This window comes from Penaeus chinensis, chromosome 14, assembly GCF_019202785.1.
Source record: "Penaeus chinensis breed Huanghai No. 1 chromosome 14, ASM1920278v2, whole genome shotgun sequence".
Lineage (NCBI taxonomy): Eukaryota > Metazoa > Arthropoda > Malacostraca > Decapoda > Penaeidae > Penaeus > Penaeus chinensis.
Window position 1 is genome coordinate 18,723,845 of NC_061832.1, and position 15,000 is coordinate 18,738,844.

Genomic DNA, 15,000 nt, shown 5'->3' on the forward strand with positions numbered 1-15,000 from the left:
TGTTTTCTTGCAGGTTCAAATAATACTTATTTTTTACAAGTACTTGTTACTATTATATGGTTTTATTATATTAAAATTGGTAATGATCATAATAATGCTAATAATGCTAATAATAATGCTGATGAACAATATTTAAGAGAGTAAAAATTATAGTAATACTAATGATAATAAAAATAATGATAGTAATGATGATGATAGTAATAATAAATATAGTAATGATAATGATAGTAATAAGAATAGTTGTTATAATAATGACTGTAATGAGAATGATAGTAATAATAATGATGATGATTACTTAATAATAATAATAATAATTATAATAACAGTAATAATGGTAATGATAATGATAATAATGATATTGATAATGATAATGATAATAATTATGATGATAATAATGATAATGATAATAATGATGATGATGATCATAATAATAATAGAAATGATAATGATGATAATACTACTAATAATAGAAATGATAATGATGGTAATACTACTACTAATAGTAATAATTATATTAGAAATTATAATAATGGTAAACAAAATATAATAATAATAGTGATAATAATGATAATGATAATAATGGTAATTATAATGATGATACTACTACTGCTACTACTAATGATAATGATGATGATGATGATGATGATGATGAAAAAGATAATAATGTTAATGATGATTGTAATAGTGCTGATGATGAAAATGCTGATGATATTGAGAATGATAATTATTGTAGTAGTAGTAATGATAATAACAATAATAATAATAACAATACTTTTACTACTACTACTACTACTGCTTGTTATTATTATTATTATCATTATCATTATTATTATTATTATTATTATTATTATTATTATTATTATTATTATTATTATTATTATTATTATTATTATTATTATTATTATTATTATTATTTATTTTATTTTATTTTATTATTTTTTTTTATTATCATTATTATATTATTATTATTATTATTATTATTATTATTATTATTATTATTATTATTATTGTTATTATTATTATTATTATTATTATTATTATTATTATTATTATTATTATTATTATTATTATTATTATTATTATAGTAATGATAACAATAGTAATAGTAACAATTACAATAATAATGATAATAATTATTATTATTTTTATCATTATCATTATTATGATATTTCCTTTTTTATGCTATATGCAACCTTTTGATTAAGTATTTCTTACATGTTATATCAACCATTATTAATCATTATTTGTCTAAATGTAATTATTTTATCTTTTACCCAGATGCCTACAATAAATGAGGATGAATATTTACCACCCAGCGCCGGAATCATGAACTGGCTGCCAGGCTACAAGACGAAACCCCAGCACGACTGCATCTTCGACCTTTGTGTGTCTCCCTCTGGTAAACAGCTGGCTGCCTTACACACATCAGGTAGTCTGTCCATTTGGGAACTGCCTTCTTTGTGGAAGAAGAAGTACTGGTTGCTTGCCAATCAACCAGACCAAGATGCTATCAATCCATCAAGCCTTGAATACGTTCCTGGGCAGAAGCACCGCCTGCTCCAGTACTCAGGGCCCCTGAAAAACCACCCAGCAGGCCTTAGCTGGTGGTCAGAGATGGCTGTTATCCTTGCTCGCTATTCTGGGGCTGTTACCGTCAGCTCTGTGAACTCGCTGCGGAACCTGCTGGGAGAGTCGCCGGAGTTTCTGGAGGGAGTGCCTCAGGTGGGCATTTGGTCGCAGGACTTTTTTGTTTTGGGCATTAGGGTGGCATGTTTGTTGATTTGGATTTATTCGTTATTTGTTGTTTAATCGTGATTTAACCATTATTATTACCTATTAGTAATAAAACTGACAATAATAATGATAATGATAATAATAATAATGATAATGATAATAATGATAATGATAATAGTAATGAAATGATGATAATAATGCTAAAAAAAAAGATGATAATGATCATAATAATAGCAATATCAAGAATGTGAATATGAATAAGAATTTTAATAATTATATTCTTATTATTGATATCATTATTATTATATTTTTTCCATTTGCCATATGTATATTACAATCTATTTAATTAATATACTTGTTTAGTAGAATTAGTCTTCTTTATTTTTGTTATTTATTTTGTGTTTTGTTGTTTTGAGGATTATGTAAAGTATTAGGAGTTTGTATAGATTACAGAGAATGAAAGTTTGGATGTATAACTGAAGAGGATTGATAATTATATGTTGTCATTTACTGAATTTTTTGAATAGTTAATCAGCAAGATATTAGATGCGCTATGTCTTATCCTTTATAAATATTGATCTAAGTTATGAAAAAAATGAAATTCCAACAGATAAGTGAAGCCTACGACCGAGGCTTCTTGGGGTTGGAGGTTGAGAGTCGTGTCAACACCAAACGCATCTTGACTGCAACAGGTGAAGGCTCAGATGAAGAGGAGGAATACCTTGACTCGGATGATGAGGATGAGCTCTCTCTGGTCCAGAGGTCAAGCAGACTGGCCAAGAGTGCACTTTTCTGGATCACTGATGCTGAGAGGTTTGTGGATTTTAAAGAAATTTCCCAAGTGTTACGATCACAGAATGGGATTCAGTACTAAGCTTTGAGGTATCATTGTATTAGTGAAGTAGTTATGTGGTTCCATTTTATGTAAAGTCAGTGGAAATTCATTTTTCTGGTCCCCTGAATTTATAAACATTGGCTAGACTAAAGTAAGATTATGAGAAATATTGAAAGAAAATAAACAAAAAAAGTAATTATTAAGGAATATAAGGAGAAAATTCATCCTCTAGATTTGTTTTATGTATGAAAAAGTGAAATAGATACTGCAGAAAGAGATCAATGACAGTATCTTCATATAATCTATAGTTTCACATAATCCTGCATGCCCCTCACCTCCTACATGTACAAAACCGATGGACAACATGAATGATGCACTAATTTCTGATGTTCATTAATTTTGTATATATTTGAGGTGAAGTGTGTAGCCATCTTTATGCAGATTGACTCCAGGTGTGCATTATGTGAATAATGAGAGAAATATGTTGAATTTAAAGTTGTTCTATTCACAGTATGCTGGCTGCTACACTGTATTTTCAATAATGAGTGGCATGTCAGAATGAGGAGAACTGTATTATTATTATTATTATTTTTATTGTTTAGTGATAAAGGATTAGAAGTTGTAGATAATGCAGACTCAATTCTCCCTGCACAGATTTCGACCCCCAAGCAAAAGACCAAAGATTGTTCAGAGGACCTTCCGTCTGCTTTGCCTCAAGAGCACGACTCCAGAGGAGCTATTTGCCAGAAAAATTGAGAATGAGGAATATGGGGAAGCTCTGGCCCTGGCTCGCAGCTATAAGTAAGGACAATATCTTTTCCACAGTCATCTATAGTACTTGTATAATGATTTCTAGTTATTGTATTATTTTGCAGTGCGTGATGTGTTTTATTTTCCAGTAAAAGTTTTGGCATTCTGTTTTAACTCATTGGTGCCAGGTATGTGCACTGTCCACTGTTTGTTTTGTTTTGTCAATTTTGTTTACAATTAGCTAACATCTGAGAATCCTAGTCACCAAGTAGCCAGTTACTAGGTCTGCCTGACCTTGCTTATTTAGCCCATTCTCCAAGTGTTGTTATTGTTATTATTATTATTGTTGTTAATGTTTTTTTTTTTCAGTAACAGTATTAATGAAAATAATATTTTTTCTTATAGTGTAAGTAGGTGAGATCAGATAGGCCTAGTATTTGACTGCTTGGGACTAGACTAAGCCCATCTATTTTGTAAAAAAAATGATAAAATCAAATCACAGTGGACATGGCATGGATGCATCCACTTCCAGTGTCACAGTGGGTTAATATGGCCATTCTTATGGTCAAGACTCAAGTCCTCATTGATTATTGTCTGTCATAGTATAATGATGAATAATGAATTACATATATATATTTTTTCCACTTTGTATATATTTGTATGATAAATATCACAGTAACAAAATTGTTAACATTATTTCCTAATAGATTAATTACTGATCCAAACATAATTTTTTTATTCAGGCTTTATAATATATAATATAAAGCTCATACATCATTAATTTTTAAAAAGAAATACCATAATGTTAAATGAATCACTTATGCTCTAGCCTGGATTGTGACCTGGTATACCAGCAGCAGTGGCGTAGAAGCTCTGTTACTGTAGCCTCCATCCAAGATTACTTAGCCAAGATTCGCAAGCGGTCTTGGGTGCTTGCTGAATGTCTCACACGTGTGCCTGAGAATATAGATGCAGCGCGAGAGCTCCTCATGTATGGGCTGCGGGGAACAGACCTGGAGGTAGATTTGGGTTGTGATTTATTGAAAATTGTTGTTGTTCTTGTTGTGCATCAGTATAATCGATAACCAAGTAGATCAAAAGATAAAAGTAACACTGAGTATATTTGTAGTCATGATTTGATAGATGGTGATAGATGGTGAAACATATTTGAAATAAACGTACATGATACATTGCTAATGGTTATCTTGGATACAGAGGAGGTAGATACTTTCAAGGATTAGAAAAATTCAAAAGTCCCACTAATATGATTACTTACAGGCAATTGTAGCCATTGGCAAAGACACAGACGATGGGGAGTTCATATTCTGTGACTCAGACCTTGCCTATGATGAAGGCATAGACATTGACCCCAGTGAGTATGATGTGAAGGCGCAAGAGAGAGCTGCTATGGAGCTCAAGAGAAGGCATGACTACCTGGTGCAGGTGAGTTTTGAGGGCTTGTTATTGTTATTGTTGTTACCAGCTTTTATTTGACTTGATTTGCTGGGAAGGACCATGTTATTGGTTCTGTGTTAATTGATTTTATGTGGTGGTGGCTTCTGTTGAGTGGACACCCTTTGGCAAAAGGGAAAAATGAAATTTTGTTAGGAGATATGTAACTGAAAGATTTCTCTTTGTATTGGTAATTTGTATTCTGTCTGATTTTGTTGTCTTGTAAATGTAATTTATTGTTTCACCTTGTTTGCTTTCCTTTTAAAAATGATCAGAATTATAAAAGTATCGTCATTGCTTGGAAACATTGTTATAATAACTTGATCTTATAATAACTTGATATAAATCAGTGACATCTGTTTATATTCCAGATTGACTTCAAGAACCTCTCTACAGAGCAAAAGAATGTAATTCGTGCTAGACGAAAACTTCTCACATACTTAGATAGGTTAGATACATATGAGGTAAGTCAGTTACTAGTCAGTGTACATAGTGGCAGCGTGTTTAAAATTTTCTTACATTTGCATGGATTAACTAATGTTTGTTTATCTCTTACAATGTTTTATTTTTGACATTTTGAGGTTCTCTTGGGAGGGTCCCATGTAGCACCAGAGCACTATGATGCTTCCTTCTTCGACAAGTTCCGGAGTCAGTCGGCTATCTCTGCCACTGTTGAATTTGCTAGGAGCTATGACTGGCGTGGTGTGGAGGCCATGTTCACGTATCATGGAGCTGAGACCCTCCCTCACCGATTGGCTGTGCTCTCCAACTTTCCACCAACTATGGGTCCATTTGAGTACAGGTATGGGACTGTTTGCGTTTTTTAATGTAAATTGGGTATTAACTGTATTTTATTAGTTCTACTGTAAGATGTGCATATCACCATTTATTGTGTTCCAGTTTCCCATATTTTATGCATATTTCATTGACTTTGTTTGACTATCTGTTTGATATCCTCTGTAGATCACTTCTGCTGGAGTGTGAAGGAGATGAGGTCTTTGAATGGGAGCAAGAACAGCTTCGTGATGAGGACTGGAGTGAAGACCCAATTTGCGGGTATGAAACAACTTACTTTATGTACTGACCTTCAGATATGCATGCTGTGTAACTATGTAACTATCTACATCTGCTCTGACAATTTACCTAGCTATTTAACCATATCATGAGAGATCTACCTTTTTTCCTAAAGGCACCATCTGATGGAGGTCAACTTGTTTTATTTGCACTAAGACTCTTCTACTCTTCTTCCTTTTCTACCAAAGTTCCAATGTTCACACTCCTATAAAGCAAGACTATTTAGTTACTGTAGGAGAAATTTTTGTGACTATGCAAGTGATTTATTCATCTTGCCTTAATTTTTTCCCCTTAAATTCTTGCATATTGAAAGAATACATCAAGTCTTCTATTCTTTAGCCATATTCACTAATACACTAGCCTTTTTTTTTACTCTTATTAACTCTTATTTATTAACACATGCTCATAAACTTGTACTCATTTGCAAAGACACTAACCATACTCATTATCTCATTCTCATGAACTTGTGATCATATCATTAACATAAACTCATAGTCAGTGTTCGTTGCAACAGGTGTAGAAATGGTAAGAATAATCACGCTGTGTACATATTGATTTTGTGTTGTGAAATCATTAATAGTCATTCATATCTTTTGTACTATAGTCATATTTTAGTAACTTATATACATTAATTTGTTATACTCATTCTCATACTCTTTAACACATCCTCATTCACAGAGATGCAGTAAATGATGATGAGGAAGACCCAGCTTCATTCTTGTATGAGGAACGCCAGGATCTCAAGAAGTTCATGGGGCTTGAACCAAGTGCAGAAACTGTGAGCCTCTGGTACCAAGAAAGGGCACGGGAGATTGAGAGATGCAGTCATTTTGTGGATGCTGCCTTGGACTTGCTCAAATTGGGCAGGGAAAGGGATGTGAAGGTCAGTTGGTCTCTCTAAGATTTTGCATTTGTTAATTTTTGTGTAATTGTCTTCAGTGCCTTGTTTTGTGAGGGATTAACTCTCCTATTCTTATGTAAACTTTGTTTTGGCAAAAGAATGTAAAGAGGGGTTTATAATGCTCTCCCTTGATATCTTCAAGACCATGGGTCAGATTCAGTTGGGGAGGTAGCCAATGCCAAGCCAGAAGTTGGCTGTATGATCTCTATCCTCAGTTGTAAGCCAGCATAGCATCCAGGAAAAATAGTGTAAATAAATTTCTGTACCATATTACATGTTTGTAATACCAAGTAACCCTAACTATTAGCTGGTACTTTAAATTGGAGAAATTACAGTTACTCTCTGCACTATTACATGTGAGAAATGATGAAAGCCACACGTAAGACTCTTAGTCTATTAATATTAAAGCTGTGGGGTCATCAGGTTAAAGGGATAAGGGAGAATGTTAAATCTAGTACATTTTTGGTTGCTGTACTTTGAATATTATTGAATATATGGTTGTTGTGGTTGGAACATTACTGCATTGATGTTGTTCTTCTTCTAATACTATTGCATTTATGATTCCTCCATGTTAATAAAATGTGTAATTTATAATCTGAATTGCAGAATTTGGAAGAACTTCATGACACTCTGGATTCCTTGGAAGTGATGGTTTATGAAGTAGGCCTATGTTCAATGACCTTGGATGAATACTCTAGCTTATCTGATGCTGAGAAGATAGTGAAGCTAATGTCCACGGTAACAATAAAATGTTTATTACAGTCATAATAAGAAATGCTCATTGCAAATCACAATGGAAAAAATGCTTATGAATATGAATTAATTGTTTTGTTATTCTTTCTCAATTGCATTACAGAGCACCCCAGAAACCTACATCCAAAATATAAGGCGTTGGCTGTTGCCATTCTTGGCTCGCTGTGATAAGTGGAAACCTGGAAGTGCCAAACGTCTTCTGAGGGAGTATGTGGTGTCTACAGCCAAGGATGACCTTGGATTACCTCTCAAGATCCTACAAGTAAGAAGTTCCATAACATCTTAACTCTAATTTTCCATACATTTTTTTGTTTTGTTGGGATTTTTTTTAGTATATGTTTTGTTTGTTTATTCTGGTATTCAGATATTTTAGGAGTTTAATACTTTAATACTGTCAATCTTTTATACTTGTTCTAGTATAAAATTTCTTATATTTATAATTTCATTTCAATATGTGGTTGTTGTATGTGCGTTCTGACCATTGTGCCCTTGTTGTAGATGAGTATTTACATGTTTAATTTTTATTTATCTTATTTTTTTTGACAGCATTCCAGGCCAGACCAGCATGCACAGATCATCACATCAGCAGAGGAGATGATGACCATTGCTTTAGACTGTGTGTACGCATGTGAGAAGGAGACTCAGCTGCCAAGAGCCTTTGCCATTCTGGAGTGTTTGCCGGAGAGAGAGTCTGGGTAAGAACTGCCATTGTGATTTAACTGTGAAATGAATTAATATTTTTGTGTCTTAACTATTGTAATGCCAGGTATGATTATTTCTTTCTTTACAGTATTTATGGAATTCATTTTAAAATTTGGTTTGGACATGATCATTTATAACAATTTGTTGGAAATGCATTGCTTAGTAGGAGTTATAAGAAAATCTCCACAAAGTTTGAAAGACAATAGAAGGAGAGGAAGAAATCTGACTATTATTCTTTGCTATATTAGTTATATACAATCCTAGGAGGTGGAAAGGATTAATTGTAATAATTATCTCAATATCATAATGATTATTTTTTAAATTTCTGGAGTGAGATAAGCTGTGTCTTAATCATAGCTGATCCCCTGATTTATCTCTTTTTTTTTTAAACATTGAGAAGAAATATTACTCTTATATCATCAAATAACAATACTCTTTTCCTCCTTTCGACAGCACCAACACAGAGGCCCTGTCGAAACTGCACGACTTGGCCGATGCATTGGAGGCTCACCTGACGGCTGCTGAATTACTGAGTAACAGCAATGTCTGTGTCACACCCTGTCAGCTTCGCCAGCTACAGGATGACTGCGAAAAAGTCAGAGAAATATTTACCAAGTTAACAAGAGCTGCCGCGAGGAGGTACGGTTTTCCAGATTTAAGATTTAACAAATAGGTTTTTGGGCTGTAGCCTGTAAATTGCTGAGCCTTTCTCATTTTTATGATTTGTATTATTTAGCGCATTTTTAATTATTCACTGATTTATTCTGATGCTGAATGGAACTATTAACATTATGGTTGATATTGTTGTTAGTTTTTTCTTTCTTTCTTTTTTCTTTTCTTTTCTTTTTTCTTTTCCTTTCTTTTCTTTTCTTCTCTTCTCTTTTGTTAGTTTTTCTTCTCAATTTCTTTTCTTTCGTTTCCTTTTCTCTTCTTTTTTCTTTTCCTTTCTTTACTTTTCTTCTCTTCTCTTTTGTTAGTTTTTCTTCTCGTTTTCTTTTCTTTCGTTTTCTTTTGTTTTCTCTTCTTTTCTTTCCTTTTCCTTTCTTTCCCTTTCTTTTCTTTTCTTTTCTTTTCTTTTCTTTCCTTTCCTTTCCTTTCCTTTCCTTTCCTTTCCTTTCCTTTCCTTTTCTTTTCTTTTCTTTTCTTTTCTTTTCTTTTCTTTTCTTTTCTTTTCTTCTTTTCTCTTCTCTTCTCTTCTCTTCTTTTCTTTTCTTTTCTTTTCTTTTCTTTTCTTTTCTTTTCTTTTCTTTTCTTTTCTTTTCTTTTCTTTTCTTTTCTTTTCTTTTCTTTTCTTTTCTCTTCTCTTCTCTTCTCTTCTCTTAGTTTTTCATCTCTTTTTCTTTTCTTTTCTATTTTCTTTTCTTTTCTTTTCTTTTCTTTTTTTTTCTTCTCTTCTCTTTTGTTAGTTTTTCATCTCTTTTTCTTTTCTTTTCTTTTCATTTCTTTTCTTTCTTCTCCTCTTCTCTTCATTTTTTTCTTCTCCTCTTCTCTTCTTTTCTTTCTTCTCCTCTTCTCTTTTCTTTTCTTTCTTCTCCTCTTCTCTTCTTTTCTTTTTTTTTCACTTCTCTTCTCTCTTCCCCTCTCCTCTCCTCACCTCTCCTCACCTCTCCTCTTCTTTTCTTTTCTTTTCTTTTCTTTTCTTTTCTTTTTATTCTTCTCTTCTTTTTTCCTCTCTTCTCTTCTCTTGTCTTACCTCTTCCATTCTCTTCTCTTTTCTTCTCTTCTCTTCTCTTCTCTTGTTTTTCCCTTTTTCTTTTTTCTTTTTTTTGTTGTTCTAGTTCTTGTTCATGTTCTAGTTTGTATCCATGTTTGTGTTCATGTTTTTATTTTTGCTTTTGGTCTTGTTCTTATATCTATATATTATTATATATTTATGTGTGTGTGTGCAAGTGCAAGTGCATCTGCCTGTGTGCGTGTGTGGTTGAGAGATCCTTATTAATAGAAATTGATTTGATAGATACATTTGATTCTAAAATGTTTCTTATGGATGGATTACAGAGAGCCTAGACTTAGTGATGAAGACTGGCGAAAGTTGTTGTATGACATGTTAGAACTGCAGCAGAAGGTCTTTACGTGTGTAGAGCCACAAGTTTGCTTTGAGGTAAGGTTTTCTTTTTAAACTTGTACCTGATTTTATTGACTGTGATACTGTATTTATTTATAATGTTGCAATTGTTATTTGAAATCTAGTCACTTGTAAGAAAGGTAGGTTTGCAGTGGAATATTGACATTGTGCTTGACTTTGATAGGTTAGGGATATTTTATTAGAAAGTATAGTATTTGATTTTAGATATGATTACTTGAGTTAATTTGTCCTAAGCATTATTCTTGTCTCTAGACCTTGACAGATGCTCTCCTGTGCTCCGGCATTTTGGAAAACATCAGATTTGCTGGGGAACTGTTAGAGACACAGGGAGATAGGTCCCCTGTGCACAACCCTTACTTGCAGCAGGTGCCTTTTGCACAGGCAGTGAAGCTTGTGATATCTGCTGCAACACAGTACTTCAATTCTTCTGAAAGTCATGCAGATGAGGCAATGGAATTGGCACAGTAAGTTTTCAGTTTGTGATTTGTGTTTTTTCCTTCACATGGTATGATACTTTTGATGATCCATCCTGAAGAAAATCTGTTGCTTTATAAGTATATATATATATATATATATATATATATATATATATATATATATATATATATATATATATATATGTCATGACATTTACTTTAGTCCTCTGTAGCAGGGCATGTATTAATAATGCATATTATACAGGCAGTGTCTTGGACTGATAGAATCTGACAATGAAGACATCAAGAGAGAAAAGGATCTCATAGCAGCTCTTCACATTTTGCCAGACTTTGGCATCAACAAACTTCCTCTTCAGGGTAAGAAGTGCATTATACTGGAACATTTTTCTGCAGTATCAAGTAATCTTGAGTATAAGTTAACATTGATGTAAATATTTAACAACTTGTACACCTGTTAATGAATCATGATATCAATTTCTCTTCAGTTCGCCTTTGTGAGGACAGGCTAACTTTGATAGAGGAAGGACTGCAGACCAAAAAGGGAAGTTATCGCCATGGGTCTCGATTACTACAGTTGGCAACACTACTGAGGGTGTGTGGAATGGACTTACGAGCCAGACAGGCGAAGGTTTTCTCACTTGTTGCTCATGCAGCTCTTAAGGTGAGGTTACATCCGTACATCAGAATATATTCTGTTTTTAATTTATATGTAGGAGGTTTGGCAAGAAGTCCTGATTAAGGTATTAGGAGGATGAAAGTGTTACATTTGAAACTTCTGAAAAAAAAATCCAGAGGATATTTTCTTCTTTATCCCAGTGAAATGTGTCATGCATTTGGACAGTGCCTTCAGATATTCATTGATAGCTGATAAGTTAAGGTTTAAAATCTAATGAGGCCTTTGTAGCAACTGAAAAGCAGCTGGATGAGAAAGAATAAAAGCAAAAAGGAAAATCTACAATTCTTTATTGTTTCAGTTTACAGTTTAGTGTCCATGAAATGTGAAACATACTTTCACAAAATAATTTACGATCATCACGAATGCTATAGAAGTAGAAACTGTAGTCAACTAGGTTATTTTTTTCCCTAAATATACTAGATGTAGGACAGAGCAAACAAACAGCAACTTCTAGCACAATGTATGATTTCCACTTGACCATGGAGAGTGCTGGCAACTAGCAGGAAGTGCTAGTGGTATGCCGAGCCAGCCAGTCCTAGAAATGGAGATGTGGAATTCGACCAGCACCTCCATGGTCCGTACCAAAGCAAAGAGATTATCTTTTAGTTGTACTCTTTTTGGGGTGAATGCATAATGGAAGAAAGCTGTATTGGACAAAAGTCTTTAAAGTCCCCCCTATGCCTTCAGTCTACAGGTAGAAAGAGAGAAAAAATATATAAACATATGTTTGAAAGCAGTATAGTTATGATATATTTACATGATATCCAGACCTATTATGAATTTGTTTTATACAGACAAAGTCTGTGGAAATGTAGTGGGACAGATTGATTTTTTTTTTTACACTTATTATCTGTTTATCTTCCGAAACAAACCATAAGTTTGGATTCCTTGCATCTGCATATAGCACTGACTGTTGTAAACCCAAAGTGATTTTAATGATATGCAGCTTCTTGCTGTGATATTGCTGATCTCTTTTGTCAAAGAGATCTTGATAGCTTTGTATATAATGGTGAATGTCTTTCAAAGAAGCTCAAAATGGCAAGGACAAGAGTAAAGAAATGATTGTGACAAATGTAGAAAAAAGGTATCATGTTCTTCCATAATTGGTATGATGAACTATCAACATATTAATACATATCATTCACTTTGGAACTAATCATTCTCATTCCTACCTTTTTCCTCTACAAAGACACAAGAAAACACAAAAAGAGATGATTGGTGTGCTGTAACACTATACATGTAGCAACAATGGACAGTGAGTGAAGACAGCATCTATAAATATTTACTAACAAGGCAACAAATAAACAGTTCAATTAGCACGTTAACAAAAAAAAAACAAAAATCCCAGGCCTATGTTTTCCAGTTACGCCATTACCCTTCTTTTCTTCCCAAACGCAACGCCACCGTTTTTTTCTGTCCGTTTTTTTTTCTTTTTTTTTTAACTTGAGAATACTCCGAGGTCACTATCACAAAAAGTTCCAAGCCACTGAGATACACAGGCGTGGTTCACACAGCAACGCGACCTGCACGTTGTATTATAATAAAGTCTAGAATAATGTTTAAATGGGGTATGATAATACTGTCTATAGCACAAATTTCTGACACTGTATGTAGCTCAGGATTTGAAAGACACAATCCAGTAGGTAACTCAGGACGGCGTCCTCACACAGCTGGCGGTTTAGTACTTGGGTGGCCCTGGAAGGCAGGTGGGAGTGGATGAGGGCATGAAAGGATAAGAAGACAGAGATCCTGTGGGAGGATGGATTGGGAACAGAGTTTCCAGTATGGGAGAATCCAAGCAGAAGTCCTTCTGTGGGATGATGGGAGGGGTCGAATGTCCCTTTGTCTTAGCCACCTTATCTGCTACTGTGTCATTTTTTTTTTTTAGCCATGAAGAAAGGATAAATCAGTGGATAATTTTGTCATCTTCAGGGTCAATGTTCAGGCAATATTAGTGCTATTTTTTAGGGAAATATGTGAATAGTTCACCATTAATGTATGAATTTGTTTTGAATATCAATTTTTGTATAATTTTTTGCTCCTCATGCACCACACAAAGAATTTGAGTCTTGGATATAGATGCTGCTGTAAAATCTCATGGAGAGTTGGTGCCAGCTGAGTGCAGGGGACACTGGCAGTTGCGTCTTGCACTGGTACAAGTCACGCACTGCCTCTGAAGTGAGCCTCTCTGGCCACATGTTTACCTCACTCATTTCCCCTGAAAACTGTGAAGTGTGGTCAAAGTCTGTCAAATCAGGGAGCAAAGTCTGGCCAAGGATGGTGAGGCCACCTCCAAGGAAGGCACTCTGGTTGGGCAGGATGTCTGTCAGGGTTCCTACAAGCTCCCCGTTGACATAAATACCAGTCTCATGGTCATGGTTGCTCCATGTGAACGCCACATGATACCACTCATTGGCATGGAACTTAAAAGGCAACTTCTTGAAGTGAAAGTTTGGTGTTCCTGCTGACTGCTCATTCTCACTGACAGGAACATGAAGCAAGTCATTGCTGGTGTTGGCTGGAACTGCGAGAACCTCCTCTTCCTCCTCTGCCACATTCTCTGCCTCGGGACTTTGCTCATATTGCTCCTTCATCCAAATGTTGGCTTCCTCAGGTGTGCTGACAAAGTGAACAGGCTTGGGGAGGAAGCCCTGATCAAGCAGCTCCTGTGGGTTAGAACTGAACATGACTACGTCCTCATCGTCATGGCGTCGTTCGGCCATCTGTGAGACAGGGCCACCATATGCAATAGGTCGTGGGGCAGGCTTTGAAGAGGCATAATGTGGTGGAAGTTGTTCATGGAACAAGTGTGAGGACTCCTGGTAGTGGGACACTGGGATGGCATCCTCTTGTGACACTAGGACTCCGGCGGGCTGGTAAAGTTCCTCGATGGAGAAGGATGGCTCCTCGGCTGGGCCTTGATCTGGGTAATATGGAAGGTCGTCCTTGTCCATATGGAAGACCGCGAAATTGGCAGAATGCACTTTGTTCTCTTCCTCTTTGCTTGGCTCTAAGCTGGCAGGAAGGCTTGGTTCTGGGACTTCTTTGGTGCTTACTTCAGGAACAATTTCAGGTTTCAGAACGAAAGATGGAATATTAATTTCAGGAACAGGTGCCTTGCTTGTTTTGGTAGTTGTGTCTTGAAGCTTGATTGTAACAGGTGCCTCTGTTGTGGAAGGAATAGTTACATCTGGAATGTAATAGGCAGCTTGAGGAGGCAGCTGTGGCTCGAGCCTATCCTTGGGCGCAGAGGCTTCAGGCAGCCCTGGCTCCTCGACAATGATAACTTCATCAGGCTCCTCATAGACTTGCAGGATGGATGGGAAAGTTGGCCTTGGTTTGAAAGCCACGGTCTCAGTTGAGGGATGAATCTCGAGTGCTTCCTCAGCGATGGGGATGTCACTTCTGGAAGGAGTGGGTGGCAGAGGCTCCTCAGTGGGCACAAGGACAGCATCTTCTTCACTGAGAACCGCTGGGGTGTCCGTTTCCTCGTAGGGTATTTCAGATTCGGTGACATAGTGAAAGCTAAGGATCTCATCATCCCTGGAGGAGGTGGTCTCTCCAAGGCCATTCTCATTCACTTCGTCCTCCTGTGGCTTG

The 15,000-nt window shown here is 35.3% G+C and overlaps 1 protein-coding gene across 2 annotated transcripts in view; it reads left to right on the forward strand.

The window, feature by feature from the left end:
* The window catches only part of LOC125032019 (NBAS subunit of NRZ tethering complex-like), a 148,755-nt gene that overhangs the window by 4,448 nt on the left and 129,307 nt on the right, over positions 1-15,000 (forward strand). For both annotated transcript variants that reach the window (XM_047622975.1, XM_047622976.1), the window contains exons 8-24: positions 1,279-1,722; positions 2,345-2,547; positions 3,224-3,370; positions 4,149-4,338; positions 4,598-4,762; positions 5,143-5,235; positions 5,353-5,573; positions 5,735-5,827; positions 6,524-6,728; positions 7,353-7,484; positions 7,603-7,761; positions 8,046-8,194; positions 8,655-8,840; positions 10,200-10,302; positions 10,540-10,751; positions 10,969-11,081; positions 11,210-11,385. In XM_047622975.1, the coding sequence (XP_047478931.1) occupies positions 1,279-1,722; positions 2,345-2,547; positions 3,224-3,370; positions 4,149-4,338; positions 4,598-4,762; positions 5,143-5,235; positions 5,353-5,573; positions 5,735-5,827; positions 6,524-6,728; positions 7,353-7,484; positions 7,603-7,761; positions 8,046-8,194; positions 8,655-8,840; positions 10,200-10,302; positions 10,540-10,751; positions 10,969-11,081; positions 11,210-11,385 (2,991 nt within the window). The remainder of the gene's footprint in view (positions 1-1,278; positions 1,723-2,344; positions 2,548-3,223; positions 3,371-4,148; positions 4,339-4,597; positions 4,763-5,142; positions 5,236-5,352; positions 5,574-5,734; positions 5,828-6,523; positions 6,729-7,352; positions 7,485-7,602; positions 7,762-8,045; positions 8,195-8,654; positions 8,841-10,199; positions 10,303-10,539; positions 10,752-10,968; positions 11,082-11,209; positions 11,386-15,000) is intronic.